The sequence below is a fragment of the Mustelus asterias genome, chromosome 8 (genome assembly GCF_964213995.1).
Source record: "Mustelus asterias chromosome 8, sMusAst1.hap1.1, whole genome shotgun sequence".
Lineage (NCBI taxonomy): Eukaryota > Metazoa > Chordata > Chondrichthyes > Carcharhiniformes > Triakidae > Mustelus > Mustelus asterias.
Window position 1 is genome coordinate 70,973,648 of NC_135808.1, and position 15,999 is coordinate 70,989,646.

Consider the following 15,999-nt stretch of genomic DNA (forward strand, 5'->3'; position numbering starts at 1 on the left):
GCCTGGGTGGGATTGTTATCGGCGCAGGCTCGATGGGCCAAATGGCCTCCTTCTGAACTTTAGGAATTCTATGATTCTATATAAATTTAATTAAATATTGGCCTCAATCTAAATCCATTCAAAACAATCCACATGAACAAAGTTCAAGTCATATCTATTATCTTTACTCATGATATTAAAATGTTTATAATGTTTCATCAATTCTCTATTTTACCACCATTAAAAAACAAATTATTTCACAACGGACCTGAATCAATTTGTGGAAAAACAGATCAAAAGTGCTCGAGGAAATTGTGTGGTTGGCAATGTGATTTGTCAATTGATCGATTTGTCAATATTTAAATAAATATTTGAGATTTCAGCATGTAGACATTGTGGATGAATCGTAGTGGCATTCACACAAAGGATGAATTGTGAACATATTTGGTTTCCAGTAATTTAGCTGGACAAAATTGGGGGAAAATAGCTGGAATTCCTAAACCTATTTATCACCTCTTATTCATTGTACATGACTGCTGCTTTGTGGGAACTGAGTTCGAATGGGTTTATCTATTCATAACAATTTGTATACTTAGCAGCATCTTTATGCAATTATAGAGTTACAAATGCATCCCAGGGTACCATAGCCTGTGGCTTGAAAAATCCACTGAAGAGAGGATGATGAGCTTTTGTTCAGAATCAGTTCAATGTCACTCTGACATACGTAACTCAATAATTTTCAGAGAGTATTTTTAATATAAAGCAACGCTGCTATTCTGGAAAGAAAGCTCAAGATGATATTTTTCATTAATAAAAATAAAATTACTTTTTAAGGCAGGCCAAAGACAGCAATGGGGGCCTATCAGTAGATTACACCACAGGTTAAGGTATTAGCTGCAGGGTTCAGGTGTGGCTGTAACCTGACACTTGAGCCAGGTATCGCACAGCGCCTTATAGAAATTGCTGTTTTTTCAAAGCTACAGAGAGAAGCTACCAGCGAAACAGGAAATCAGTTTAACTACAGAGAAGGTGGACCTCTTTGCAACTAATCTCACGCTTTTAAAAATTCGAGTATCAACAGCAAAGGCGTGAAGGATAGTTAGCTAGAAAAGAGATACCCGGTATCATGGAGTTCCAAGGTGAAGCAGCTTTTTACATCAGCCCCAAGCACAGGCAATTAATTGTGCAGTACTGAGAGGTTCTTGGTTAAAGGCTGTTAAAGTTCCCAGGGCCGATCTCTTCGGGAATATCAGAAATTTTGGAGTTGCTTTTCAAGTTTGTCCAGCAATGCACTGTTAGAATGGAAAAGCGACCACTTCACAGCTTAGGCTGGCTATGGATTACAGTATTTTTCCTAAAAGGAGGATCGTTGTTCACACAAGGTAAACATATGCTTGCTAAAACTATAGGAAAGGGTTAGAAGTAACAACATGCCTTTTCGAATTGTGTTGGATAAAATTAGCCCACAGCTAATGTTTTTGCTGTTTTTAGAATGGTCAATGACGTGTGAAGTCTCTCAAATCTAAATATATAATGGATCATTGATGCAAGGCTTGGAACAAGGACAGATTTTAATGACTGAAATGTCTTGTATGCTTAAAGATTGGACTGAGGTGATGTATTTACTGTTAATAGATATGGTTATATTGGTGCATAATGTAACAGTCAAGGAGGTTAAAATTAATAAAGAGTAGATATAGGAAAAGATCAGTAGTTTTAGTGATCAACATTTTTGAGAACAGCCAGTGTTATCTTCATTGTTCAAGTATAACTAAATTACTGTCATTTTCTGAAGAGGGGCTTGCACTAAATCATAAACTTATCAATTAATTACGGAGGTAAAAATGTACTGACTTTATTTTTAAAACACCAATATTGTTCAAAGGAAAATGTAAAAACTAAAATAATAAAACCAAGAGAAAATGTCAAGTAGCATAATAATTGTAAGGGGAAAATTCCTATGGGAAAATAGTGATTTGGATACATTTAAAGACATGCCAGATCTGTGCCTGAACCCTTTCCCCTGTAAAACAACTGAAATTCATTCTTGTGACAGTCGAGTGTGGAGAGCTGACTGTATCGCAGCTGTCAGACCATTGTAAAGCATGCAAGAACTAAAATGGTCCTGTGTCTTAAATCTGTTTAAGAATGTTGTTTGGTGTTGCAAATCTGCAGGTAGAATAATATAATTAAGGAATTAACTAATCCAGAATTAATCTAATTATGGGTGTTGTTGCATTATTTGCACGCACTTGTGAACAAAGCAATTGTCAAACTATGCCAAAGCAAATTCTGAAGGTAATTGTTGCAGCATATGTCTCTAGGGCCATGATTTGTATTTATTGGTTGCTCATACAATATAGGAGCCATCAGAACTTTTGTGTCTTCCGGTTTCAAGCTGTAGCCACCAAATGTGTCCAAAAAAACACAGAAATCTAGGATCGTGCAGGATCAGAAGAGATATCGGCCAGAACCAATGATGAGAGAAATACCATTGCGTCATTCAACAAAATATCTGTGCACCTCCCTGTGGAATCTGCCTGCACAGTCACCCTGAGACTAACAAACCTCTCCCAACACCATCAAAGTAATTAAATCTAATTTGTCCATTCATCAGCCATGTTTTGCTCCCTTATTCAATTTGTCATCAGACTAATCAATTTATTAGGCCTTTGTTTACCTTCACCCCTCCAATCTCTGCATTCTAATCCACTTGTGGAATTATGCTGGAGGAAAGGTTTATTTTTCCCATCACTTTCTAATTTCTGGCATCAGTTGCTTCACTTCAGTTTCCCATTTGGATATGATTGTTTTGTAGTCCCCACAATGTATTTTGTAAGTATTCATCCTCTGCGTACCTCCATTTGTGTGGTTGTAGTTCTCACCTTACCCCTCAAAATGGACTCCTTAAAGTAGAGACTCTCAGATGTACTCTCGCCTATTGCAAGCCTAACTCTAGGTGCAACAATGAGGTCTCTAAAAGGCTCATCATCTTAAATCCAGTATAATTTCAGACAGTGGAGTTCCATTCCACTTACGACATGCAACATATCAGTATAGTATCCAGAAATATAATTTCATGCTCATTATCAATCACTGTTAGAATTCAAATATTCAACAATTACCTTTGAACATGAACCCTCCTCATATTTGAATATTAAGTTTCCAGTTTCCCTACTTGGTATGGTGGATTATGCCATAAATTAATATTTTTTATTTTGTAACACTTGCATTAATCCACAATAGTTTCACTTGTTCTAAACCCAACCAACATTTCTCCATCTCTATTAATCTCATGTCTTCTTTCACATGTAACAAAAATACACACCTCCCATCAACATATTTTTTCTATCTCTCTGGATCAGTTTGTATTTTTGCAAATTTATCTCCCTGTGGCCTACCTTCCTTACTTCCCCTTGTGGTAATTTTCTTATAATCTTCTCGTATCACTATATACTCATCCTGTCACCTGTCCCATAACATCTGGCTTATTTGTTTCTTTTCAACTTCCAGCATTCTCGGTGATTCATTTTTCTTTGGCCTGTTAACCCACCATGCCCTCCCCCCGCAGTCTTCCTTCCCACTCCCAATGCACTCACTGCAATTACATCAATACCAGTCAGGCTCCCCTTTGAACAGGCTTCCTTTGCCCCAAAATTTGTCTCAATGCCCTCTGTAACTGAAACTTTCCCTTCTACCACACTTCTCAAGTCACAACATTTCGGTCAGAATCTTACCACCGTTCAAGCCAGCGGGGTTTTCCCATCCCGCCGCAGTGAACAGAGATTTGGCAGGCCGCCAAATTCTCCGACCTCGCTGCAGCGGGAGTGTGGCATGAACGGCCAGTAAGATTGTGCCCCTAATCTTTTTCACTCAGGGCATGGATTCAGCAGTACTTCTGAGATTATTACCCTTGAGGTCTCTGCCTTAAATACTGTACTTCACTCCTCAGGTTCACATTCAAGAATGTCATCTTTCCTATGACACTGGTTCCAATATAAAATTTGATTTCCAGTTGCTTTCTCGCATATTCTGGGAGTTTGTTTTCCCATCTCTGTAGAACTTCTCCTGCTATGGATCCCGAGAAGGAACATATCATTCATGATTACCAATTATCTTGGTTTCTACTATCAATATCAGTTGGCGGGATGTCTAACACCTCACACCAACGAGTTTATCCTGTGCTGTAAACTGTCACAAGCCAACCTTTGAGTTCAGCACTTTTCAGCTGGAACTATGCATGACTTTCAAGTGTACTATTCCAAATCATGGGTGGCTAACACCGCGCATGTTGGACATTATCTAATATAATGTCCAACATTCCATTCAGCTTTAGATTTTGCCATTCCTGTATCTAGGGCTATAATACTTTCCTGAATTATGTCCTTATGTTATGCTCTCTATGGTCTTTTGCTCCTCCTGACTAGCTTAAAACAATGTATCAATGCTTTTTATATTTTGATTTACTTTACCATACCACTCTTTCGAAAATATCCTACCCTATTAGGTGGCATAGTGGTCAACACTGCTGCCTCACAGCACCATGGACCCTGGTTCAATTCCGGCCTTGGGTTTCTGTCTGTGTGGAGTGTGCACATTCTCCCCGTGTCGGCATGGTTTCCTCTGGGTGCTCTGGTTTCCTCTCTTAGTCCAAGGATGTGCAGGTTAAGTGGATTGGCCATGTTAAGTTGCTCCCGAGAGTCAGGAGGACTAGCAGAGTAAATACATGGGGATAGGGAGAGGGCATGGGTCAGAATGTTGTCGGTGCAGACTCAATGGGCCAAACGGCCTCCTTCTGCACTGTAGGGATTCTGTGATTCTATTTTAATATAATGGATGATAAAATTATTAAAGCTACCTTGTGTACTCAATGCAGCAATAATCATTAAAATAGTGTAGTGAAAGTATTAAATGACAGAATTAAAGAATTAAAATGAATATAAGAATATTTGCAAATTGGGAACTGATGGTTTAAGTAAATCAAGCATTTGCAACAACATAACTCACAAGGGATGTAACGATCAGTTTAGAATACATTTTCTTCATAAAACATCAACGCTATTCTGAGGCATCTTTATGCACCCATTGAAACTTTCAGGAAATAGAAAGACAAGGATCTGTGTCACTTACTGACCTCTTATTGACATGAGGGAGATTGGTCACCCCATGGGAAGGATTTACTTATTCATCACGACCAAAAATGCACAAAACAGGCCCTTGTGTAATCTGTAACAGAGATTTAAAACAATAACAGCACAGGGAAAAAGGCAAAGAAAAAGGAGTGGCAAGTGGGAGAATTGACTGAAAATTTAAAAGGAAAGTAATCATTCCTTCAGCTTAATGTTGTGCAACATCCACCTAAGCAATATGTGGAAACAAGCAAAATAATAAAATGAAATTTCTCTGTTTAATCAAATTAAATATATGCAGCCACATATATAATACATGCTTAAAACGACATTAACTTTGCAGACCTAGAATACTTGCAGGGAAGATTTCATTTTCATTGGTTATTAGGTTAGTACACAGTCTAATTGGCATTCTGACAGACACCCTGGGCTGAAGTTTCCCTCTGGGGAGGGGGGCCATCTGTGGAAACAAGGACTGTTTCTGACTCCCGAACCCTGCTCAGGGGGGAATATTCAGTCATTGTGGTTCTCACAAAGGAGGTACACTTTCCTCCCCACCCCCCGTATTTAAATCAGATAATTTCCCTGTCCAATTAAGGGCAGCAGGCAGGGTATCAAAGCTGGATAGCCAATCAGAGGGCTTCCAGTTTGAGAAGAGCAGAAGCCTGCATTTGAGGGTAAGTAACTAAGAGGGATTTTTAATGCTCACCAACTCTTAAATTTTGAAATAAAGAAACAGAAAAAGCAGGCAGGCTATCATTGTGGGAGAGTAGGCGCAGGGCAGAGGAGTGAAGTTCCCTTTACCAGGACAGCCTTTGGCTGCAGCACACTCAGAAAGGCAGGGAGGGCCCAAAGATCTGTCTGCATTAAGATGTCATCAATTTTAAGATGCACTGTTTTTAAAGGCAAAGAAATTGTTTCGAAAGGTTTGTCCGTTTTGTTGGAAAATGTCGAGCCATAAGAAGCATGTATCATTCTGCTACTGTTGTTGCGTGTAACCAACGCAATGACATATTTTGTCTTGGTTTACCCGATTGCATCGTGCGTTTTCAATCAAACAAACTAAACAGGTTTGCCAGTTTTTTTTTGGCAAAAATGATATTCCTTGACAGGTTTACAAAGGTGGTAACTGGTTTCTGTAGAACAGGATTAGATTGTGGCATTGAACTGATTAACTTCCAGGTATAAGCTATGTCTCAACTGTTTTGCACTGGAGGTATCATTGATATGCTGATAATTGTTAGTTATTTTGCCGCATACAAACCCAGACCTTTGTACTGCATCTCAGCCTCTGCCATCTGAGAACAGTTGTACCCTCATTGGAGGTCAGTTCTGCTTGTGCCCCTGAAAAATAACAAGAATAGTATCAGTTCAGCTTTTTATTACAGATGTTAGACCAACTGGGTCTATTTTCACATCCTTTGACTTTCTCATTGGCTATGGCTATCCTGTAGTTCAATACTTGCGTACCCAGGAAATGGTACATGGTTTTATATTTGATCTAACTTTATGATTAACCTGTATATTTCAACTGGATCTACAACCAACCCCTTTAAATCGCTCCTGAACTGACCCAACTACACCTCTTCAAGTTGACCTAACAACTCCCCCAAAAACCTAATCAATTCTCCCCGAGCACACCTGACTACACCCTGACCACCCAATTAGCCACCCCCCCCCCCCATGCAACTACCTACCCCCCCACCTCAGCCAACCTGATCATCCCTGACCACCTGACTGGCCTCCCGCACGCGAATACCCACTTAACCACTGAACTGCATTCTCCTTGCGCTGATCTCGCTCCGACCATCCCCCAACCAACTACCCACTCATTTACCTACCTAACACACCTATCCAGCTGCACAACCTAACCACTTCCTCACCTCACCTGCCTACCCAACTCATAGAATCATAGAATTTTTATGGTGCCCATCAAGTCTGCACTGACTACAATCCCACCCAGGCCCTATCCCCGTAACCCCACACATTTACCCTGCTAATTCCTCTGACATTAGGGTCAATTTAGCATGGCCAATCAACCTAACCCGCACATCTTTGGACTGTGGGAGGAAACCGGAGCACCCGGAGGAAACCCACCCAGACATGGGGAGAATGTGCAAACTTCACACAGACACTTGACCGAAGGCCGGAATTGAACCCATGGCGCTGTGAGGCAGCAGTGCTAACCACTGTCACCGTTCCGCCCACACTCGCCAACTTTACCCACTCATCCACGATCTATCTATGCATTTACTCACTCGCTCGTTACTCACCTATTCGCTAACTCACTTACTGAAAGACTCAGACCTTTTAAAACTTATGTGAAGAGGGTAGCATGGTGGCAGTGGTTAGCATTGCTGCCTCACAGTGCCAGGGACCCAGGTTCAATTCCAGGCTTCGGTCACTGTCTGTGTGGAGTCTGCACGTTCTCCCCGTATCTGCGTGGTTTTCCTCTAGGTGCTCCGGTTTCCTCCCATAGTCCAAAAGACGTACTGGTTAGGTGCATTGGCCATGCTAAATTCTCCCTCAGTGTACCCGAACAGATGCTGGGGTGTGGCGACTAGGGGATTTTCACAGTAACTTCATTGCTGTGTTAATGTAAGCCTCCTTGTGACTAATAAATAAACTTCAACTACTTTGAAAAGGGGTGGGCCCTGCGTTCTTCTGTCTCTTATATTAAAATATCTGGAATTAAGAATCTACTGATGACTACAAAACCATTGTTGATTGTCGGAAAAACCCATCTGGTTCACTAATGTCCTTCAGGGAAGGAAATCTGCTGTCCCTACCTAGTCTGGCACACATGTGACTCCAGAGCCACATCAATGTGGTTGACACTCAAATGCACTCCAAGGGAAACTAGGGATGGGCAATAAATGCTGTAAGAGGTCTCACAACACCAGGTTAAAGTCCAACAGGTTTATTTGGTAGCACAAGCCACTAGCTTTCGGAGCGCTGCTCCTTCATAAGGTGAGTGGGATTTCAGTTCACAAACGGGGCATATAAAGACACAAACTCAATTTACAAAATAAGCTACCATCAATAAATGCTGGCCAGCCAGTTACGCCCATGTCCCACGAATTAATAATTTTAAAAAATCTTCCGATGGCCGACCGTCTTCTCCTGTGAGGCTGCACTGATCCTTGGATGCTTCAGCTGCTATCAAAAGTTACGGCTGAAAAATCATAAAAGGTTTGGGATGCAGAAATTCTCAGGGAAGCATCAATGTGCTGAGCATTGACACTGACTGGAAGATTTGGGCTCCATGTTTGAAAAATTACCACTTAGTCCAAGAGACCACCGTCGGGTTTCTAATATTGGTGAAGATTTGGCAGATTTCTTTATTAGAATCTCACCAGCAGCCCGTTATGATTGAAGAGAACTCTGTGTTTGGTACAAATGCAGAGAGGGAAGCTTTGTCTGACGGGAAGGCAGGGGTCAGTAAAGCGGTGTTTGTCCATTGCAAATACAGCTATCTGCAACATTAGCAAAATTTGTTTAACAGCTGTCAACTGCCCCAAACATTTTGAACTATTAACTGATCAATCCCTCACCTTGATTTAATACTGCAATGAAAATACATTACACATGCACAAGCTGTAGTCATTTTGACAGAATAGTTGGTCATTTCTGCTTAGCATTTGGTAGATTTTTAACAAGTTACACATTTTCAACATCATAGTACCATTTTCATGTTAGTGTTGGTTCCTTTACAGCGGAGAATGTAACAGATTCTACACAATCAACAAATGCTGATAGCACATCATCTGTAAGTTAATAGATTTAACTTGACCTAATGTTAAGATAGACTATGGTTTCAGTCTAACTCAGCTTCTAAGGTACAATTCACAAAGGATTTAATAAAAACTGCTTCTGTAAGACCATACACGTTTATCTTTGAAATCTCAATTGATCTTCCAATTATCACTAACAGGATACTGTTGGATTAATACCATGATCAACACTGCAGCTATTAAGATTCCTTTTCAATTAAAATGAAGACAAATTAGTGCAATTATAAGCATTATCCTGGTAATGTATCCACGCAGAAGTGCCACTTGAGAGAACCTGACTGCAATTTCAAAACCTTTCGTGCTTTTGTTGTGGAAATGTTTCTGATCTGGAAGGCCATCGCTTTCATAACAAGTATTGAATTAGATACAAAAAGTGATAATTCATTATGCATGAAATAATACATTAGGCTTTAATCTAGAACTAGCCCATTGTCTGATCAGTGTTACATAACCGCAGAGGCCTGGGTCAGTTAGGGAAGTGAGGCGAGTGCAATATAAATCTCAAAGTTGCAGTTGCAATAGTCCAGTCTTGGTGATAAAATGGTGGACTCCATTGGTTTGGTTTAAAGCATCACACATGTGAGTGAGGGCAATGGGAACAGATGATAGCTGGTGCCATTGTAGTCATAGAATCAAACAGCACAGAGCTGGCCATTCGGCCGATCGTAGCTGTGCTGACAAACAGCTGTCCAATGAGTTCCACTTCCTTGCTCTTTCCCTCTGGGCCTGCATTTTCTTTTCTTTTTGAGCATTTATTCAATTCCCTTTTGAAAGATACGATTGTATCTGCTTTCAGGCAGATAAAAGGATAAACTGAAACAGTTAATCAAGTCGGGCTTTTGAGTCACAAGCACTGGTTAGATTAAAGTACGTCCCATTTGAGTGAAGCTTTCTAATAATGAAAATATGATTTATTTTTACAGACAACTCCGCCACCTAACAATGTAAACATAGCAGCCATTGTGGCGCCATGTGTTATTGGTGGGGTGATCGTTCTAGCCATCATTCTGACCTTTCTCATTTTGAAACTGCGTGAGAAACGTCAGACTGAAGGGAACTACAGCCCGAGCAACCAGGAGCAGACGGGATCTCGGATGGAGATGAACAATACGCTTAAGCTACCGCCAGAAGAGCGCCTTATCTGATATGTTCAGGTTCTTTAATGATCAAGACTTGAGGTTTTATGGTGGAATGAATAGGAGAAGTCACACATCCCAGGTATTCCCTGTGCTACTCAATGAGTTGGGAGGAAGAGCAATGTTACAAAGCTGTCCAGCACGAAGAGTTGGTGTGTGTTTTCTTGAAACCACGGCAGCTTCATAGCTCACCCCGACAGGGATTATCCTGAAACCTTTTAACCTTTTTTGACTCTTTGTCGGCAGGATGTGGAAGCCTGGACCTCAGAGATTCTGCTGTATGTTGTATTGGTCACGGTGGCCTTGCTGTTAATTTTCTTTCTAGTCCTCACTGCCACCATTGTGACCCTGAATAAAAGAGCAACACACGGCGCATACAGCCCCAGCCGACAGGAGAAGGAGGGGTCACGAGTCGAGATGTGGAACATGGTGCACCCACCGCAAGTGGAGAGGCTTATCTGAATGAACATGGAGCTTGGCAAATTGTTTCCAATGTATCATTGTTCTATGTACAGGCTGAGGGTGCCATCTAATTCATTGTCCTGAAGAGACATGCTTTAACTGGGATTGAAAGTTCCTAAAAGTACAGTTTAACCCAACTGACTTGCCAAGTCCTTGCTTGAACATTGTTCCAGTTTAATTCTCCCTTTTCACATAACTGCCAAAGGAAAATGATTCACAATGAAAGTGTGTGATTGACATCGTGAATATAGAATACACATAAATACAGGAAGAAGATAACCATTCAAAGGTAAAGATCTAGATAGCCTTAGCTTTGATGCTTCATGGGGGGGGGGGAAGAAAACTCCTCTTTATTTAGGAAGGAGGGAGACCAGATGTATTCCACCTCCACATCACCCCCGCACCCCCCCAACCAAACAATGTATTATAGGACTCCTTAAAAGTCCTAGCGCATTGACTCCATCGCATTGAACTTCCGATGGGCAATTCTCATGCTCTCTGGGATGCTCTGAAAAAGTCTCCAAATCTGAATTGGAGTCAGTGACTTATCAGTTCTGACTTATTTACCGTGTTATCCAGGAAACGTTAAACAGATTAAAAATTCCAATATTTGGGTAACGACAGAAATGAATCCCGCCCCCCTATCATGCATACTGATCTCCCAGACCCCGACTCCCCACAACTCCCCCCAATCGACCCCAACCACCCCTTAACCTGACCAAACTCCCACCCCAACAACCCTCGATCTGACCTGACTAGCCTCTATCACCCAATTGCTCCCCAACCGCACCCCCTCCCCAAATTATCGTCTGATTTCCCTGATCAACCCCAACCCTCCAACTCGGCCGACCGCCCCCTCCCCTCCCAGCCCGACCTGACTAACCTCGACCAACCAACTCTCGCTGAACTCCCGGCGCACCTCAACCTGACCCAACTTTGCCACCCTACCCTACTAACCTACCTTACTTGCCCACCCTTTCCCCTTACCTTACCTACACTACGATGTCACTCACCCGAATCCCTTGACACCCTATTCCCTTACCTTCTCCCCATAGCTTTTCAAAGAAGCTTTTGGGATATTTAAAGTTTTTGCTAACCAGAATGTGGCAGCTAGTGTTATGAAAAAGGGGCACGGTTTCTGTGCAGATTCTCTCCACTGCTCCCTCCAAGATTTCTTGCACTGACTGAGTTCTGCAGGATCCTCATTCGCTGAAAAATTGGAAGAAAGCAAGTGTGAATTTTTCTGTCTGATCAGGATCGGAAAGGAGGGTTTCGACCCTGAATGGGAGATTTTGGCCATCGTCTTGAGCGAGTCAAATTTTTGAAATCCAAAAATGTGTTGGGAAATTCCTCTCAGAATATAATAGTTGAGTTCGCTAACTTTCTCTGGGCAATTGCATTGCACTGGGAACCATCCAAAAATGTGATTTAAATCATCAACTTCGGATGGCTCCACCTGGGTTACCTCAAAAGTTACTCTGAAAAAGATAGAAGAATTAAAATCTCTTCTAACTTCTGAATAACTGGTGAACAGCCAAGTCGATCCCCCCCCACGGGACTCGCCCCACATGCCTGACGCCACCCCCCCCCATGGACACACCCCTACTCCTATCCCAATGAGACTCCCCACCCCCGATTAACCATCTCCCATGGTTTTCCAACCATGCCCCTAAACAAACGTCCTCCGACTCGTGGATCCCACCCCACCATCCCCGATCCCAAACCCCCCTGACCTTGGACCCACCTGATCCACCACCTGACTCCTGCGTGTTTATTTCAATACACTTCTAACTTTCGGTTTTCCTGTGAATGGCTGAACCTAAATTAATTTCAGGTAGCATTTTATTTTATTCATTATCACCACAAAGCAACATGCCTTAACCAACATATTTCAGCTGGACAAATTGGAAGAGGTATCAGTTATGTATTTCCTGAAAATCCAATTATGTCACAAGTTCTGGGCATCACTTGGATCTACAGTGGCCACCCTTTCATTCTTTGGGAGCCATTGCTCACCAAAACAACAGTCAAATTCTTTTCTATTGAAGACAGAGCTGAGACTAAATGGCAGAGCAGACTCAATGGGCCGAATGGCCTAATTCTGCTTCTATATCTTATGAACTTACGAATCATAGAATCCCTACAGTGCAGAAAGAGGCCATTCAGCCCATTGAGTATGCACCAACAACAATCCCAGAGAAGGTTTAATCCATTGGCACAAATTTAACTCAAGCCATCCAACAGGAAAAAAATCCATGAAGCTTAAAGTTGGGCAGGGTTTCAAATGTTCATTCAAACTGAACCCACCCTTTTCTGTCCAGGCATCGTAGGTTAAAATCCAGACTGGAATCTCTTAAAAGCGTTGGGAAAACTTATTGCTCAACTATTTTTATGAACAATAACGCAAAAAAAACTACAGCCAGAGAAGATATTTTTGAGTCAAATGGAATAAACTGCTGTTGTTATGGAACCCAATACACCAATTTTAAACAAATTTTTCAAAGAAATCAAAGCTGGGGAAATAGTTCAGAGCTCAAATGAAAGGTCACTATGTTGACTCAGTTTTTTCTCTTTTTAGATGCTTTTTATTTCTAGTATTTTCTGTTCGCATTTCAGATTTACTATTACTTATTCCTTTCACCTCTGAACGTGTCAGACACCACTTTCAGCCTTTATTGGGATAGATTTTAAGATAATCAAGTGAAAGAGGCTTTTGTCTTAAGATTGAAGTGGGTAGTTTTGCATTTTTAAACATGCATTTTCAAAAGCTCCTCACCGTTTTTAGCTCTGTGTATCGCTTAAACATATGCTCATCTTAAAACATATGCTCATCTTAAAACAAGCAAAATAAATACTTTCCATACTCAACTAACACATTGTATAACACAAGTAGAAATATCAACTGAAGAATATCAATTCTGAATACCTTCTAATTTGCATTTTAAAAAATTATTTTCTACTCTGATGCCAAATGTTATTATCGTTCTCTTAAGATTACCCAAGATTTTTTTCAGCAGCATTAATTGGTGATAGTAAATGCAAAGAACAACTGTACATGGAGTGTCAGATCAATTTATTATTTGTGGTTGGAATTAAGGTGCATGTGTGTTTAAGATTGATTACCATTCCTCAGTGGGACGTCTACAGGGTCGATGTTATTACAGAGCTATTAAAATTGATAACAGGACAAAACTAACTAATGCACAGCAGATATCCAACTTTTGCAAATTACAGAGAATTTCACTGGTCATTCAGCCTAACAGATTGATGTCAGAGTTTATGCTTCACAAACTCTATAAAAACTATCTCCCACAATTCATCATCTCACCCTATCAACAATTCCTTCTATTTCTTCCACCCTTGTTTACTTAACTAACTTTTCCTTAAATGCGTCTAGGCTAGTCACCTTAGCTATGCCATATGATAGCAAATTCCATACTATAAACATGCACTATGTAAAGAAGTTTCTTCTGAATTTCCCATCCAATATATTGGTGGGTGGCACTGTGGTTAGCAATGCTGCCTCACAGCGCCAGGAACCCAGGTTCGATTCCCGGCTTGGGTCACTGTCTGTGTGGAGTTTGCACGTTCTCCTGGTGTCTACATGGGTTTCCTCCGGGTGCTCCGGTTTCCTTCCACAGTCTGAAAGACGTGCTGGTTAGGTGCATTGACCCAAACAGGTGCCAGAGAGTGGTGACTAGGGTAATCTCACAGTAACTTCATTGCAGCATTAATGTAAGCCTTACTTGTGACTAATAAATAAACTTTATACTGGTGGTTCCCAATATCGGACCTCCACCCCAAAAAAAAAACAAATCGAACATTTCTCTGCTCTATCAAACATCTTAATAATCTTAAAGATCCCTATTCGGTTCTCTCTCACTCTCTTTTCCAGAGAAGCCCTTGCCTGTTCAGTCTTTCCTGATAATTACAGCCTCCCAGTTATTTCGACTAAATTGACAATCACACTCAAAGAGATGTCACACGTTGCAGGTTTGAAAATGGGAGTTGTCCATCTGGAGGTTGAGGTAGAGTTTACACCATAGCAGAGCATTAAATCTTTCTGTAGGAGAGCTGGAAGTGGCCATTGGGAGATAAAACCTAGGAAATAGAATACATTTTCACTTTTAACAAACACAAAAGATGAAAAGAAATCATAAAAGATTGTTTTTGGACATGAATTCAAAAGGACTAGTGTAGCTGTAAAAGTAACTGTAGCATGGACCTAAAAGAAAATGAAACAAGTCATTGGGTAAATTCTGAATCATAGAGTACCTAGAATGCAGAAAGAGAGCATTCGGCCCATCAAGCCTGCAATGACATCAATCCCACCCAGGCCCTATCCCCATAACCCCATGTAACCCTGCTAATCTCACTGATAGCCAATCCACCTAACCTGCACATCTTTACACTGTGGGAGGAAACTCACGCAGAGAAGAGTATGAGCAAACTCCACACTGACAGCCCCCTGGAATGGAACCCAGGTTCCTGGCACTGTGAGGCAGCAATGCTAACCACTGTGCCACCATGCTGCCCCTGAATGACAGTACTCACAACCACCATAAAACCAAATTGGAATGATACCATCTATTTTATCACAAGACTTTGTCACAGTGAAATTAAAAGGTTAAATAATTTTGAGAATTGATTCATTGAGTAATACCAAATTTTGGAGAGGACCATGCTCATGACAAAACACTTGGCAGACCATATGAAGCAGGGCGGCAAGGTGGCACAGTGGTTAGCAGGGATCAGAGTTCAATTCCAGCCTTGGGTGACTGTGTGCTGAGTTTGCATGTTCTCCGGGTGCTCCAGTTTCCTCCTACACTCCAAAGATGCGCAGGTTAGGTGGATTGGCCATGCTAAATTGCCCCTTGGGGTCCCAAGATGTGTAGGTTGGGATTGGCGGGGTGGGTGTGTGAGGTTGGGGGATAGGGCGAGGGGGTCAGACACTGTCGGGGTGTCAGTGCGGACCCGATGGGCCATATGGTCTCTTTCTGCACTGTAGAAAATGCTATGATAAAAGTTGATGAAATTATGTAATCGTGTTGAAACACACCATCACATCATTTGAGTCAAATTCTGATAAAAGTAATATTTCAGCTCCTGTGAAAGAAAATACATTTGGCAAACGCTTGAAATAAAGATACTGGAAATAAAAACAGAAACTATTTTAAGCACTTAACAGGTTAGGCAGCATCTGTGGAGAAATGGTTCTTTAACCAGCAATTCTTGAGTTGTATTTAAGATTAAACAGTCAAAATGTTTAGTTAAATTAACAAGTTTACTTATTTAAGAGCAAGTATCTGGGCTGAAAATTACTTTTAAATACATCCAAGTTGTTTAATTCTATATCCTAGTGTTGTGGCACAGTTCTCAGTCCTGAAGCTTTCCAAGTATTTTAGAAAACAAAGAAATGGCAAACCTGATTCGATTCTGGTTCAAAGTGCTAAGTGTTTTAATAAATGTACCAAACTCACTGGAATGTCACTACAAGTT

The 15,999-nt window shown here is 41.1% G+C and overlaps 1 protein-coding gene across 1 annotated transcript; it reads left to right on the forward strand.

Moving 5' to 3' along the window:
- The first annotated feature begins 897 nt into the window (after positions 1–897).
- On the forward strand, positions 898–10,437 carry LOC144497229 (protein crumbs homolog 3-like). The gene is made up of 3 exons (XM_078218145.1): positions 898–1,361; positions 8,825–8,877; positions 9,826–10,437. Exons 1-3 carry the CDS (start codon positions 1,280–1,282, stop codon positions 10,045–10,047), a joined length of 357 nt encoding a protein of 118 aa, XP_078074271.1. The 5' UTR covers positions 898–1,279; the 3' UTR covers positions 10,048–10,437.
- The last annotated feature ends 5,562 nt before the right edge of the window (positions 10,438–15,999 follow it).

Coding starts and splice junctions, on each gene's coding strand:
- LOC144497229 (XM_078218145.1), top strand. CDS start 1,280: ATGGAAAAGCGACCACTTCACAGCTTAGGCTGGCTATGGATTACAGTA. Junction 1,362..8,824: donor AGGATCGTTGTTCACACAAG/GTAAACATATGC, acceptor GTTCCTTTACAG/CGGAGAATGTAACAGATTCT. Junction 8,878..9,825: donor ATGCTGATAGCACATCATCT/GTAAGTTAATAG, acceptor TTATTTTTACAG/ACAACTCCGCCACCTAACAA.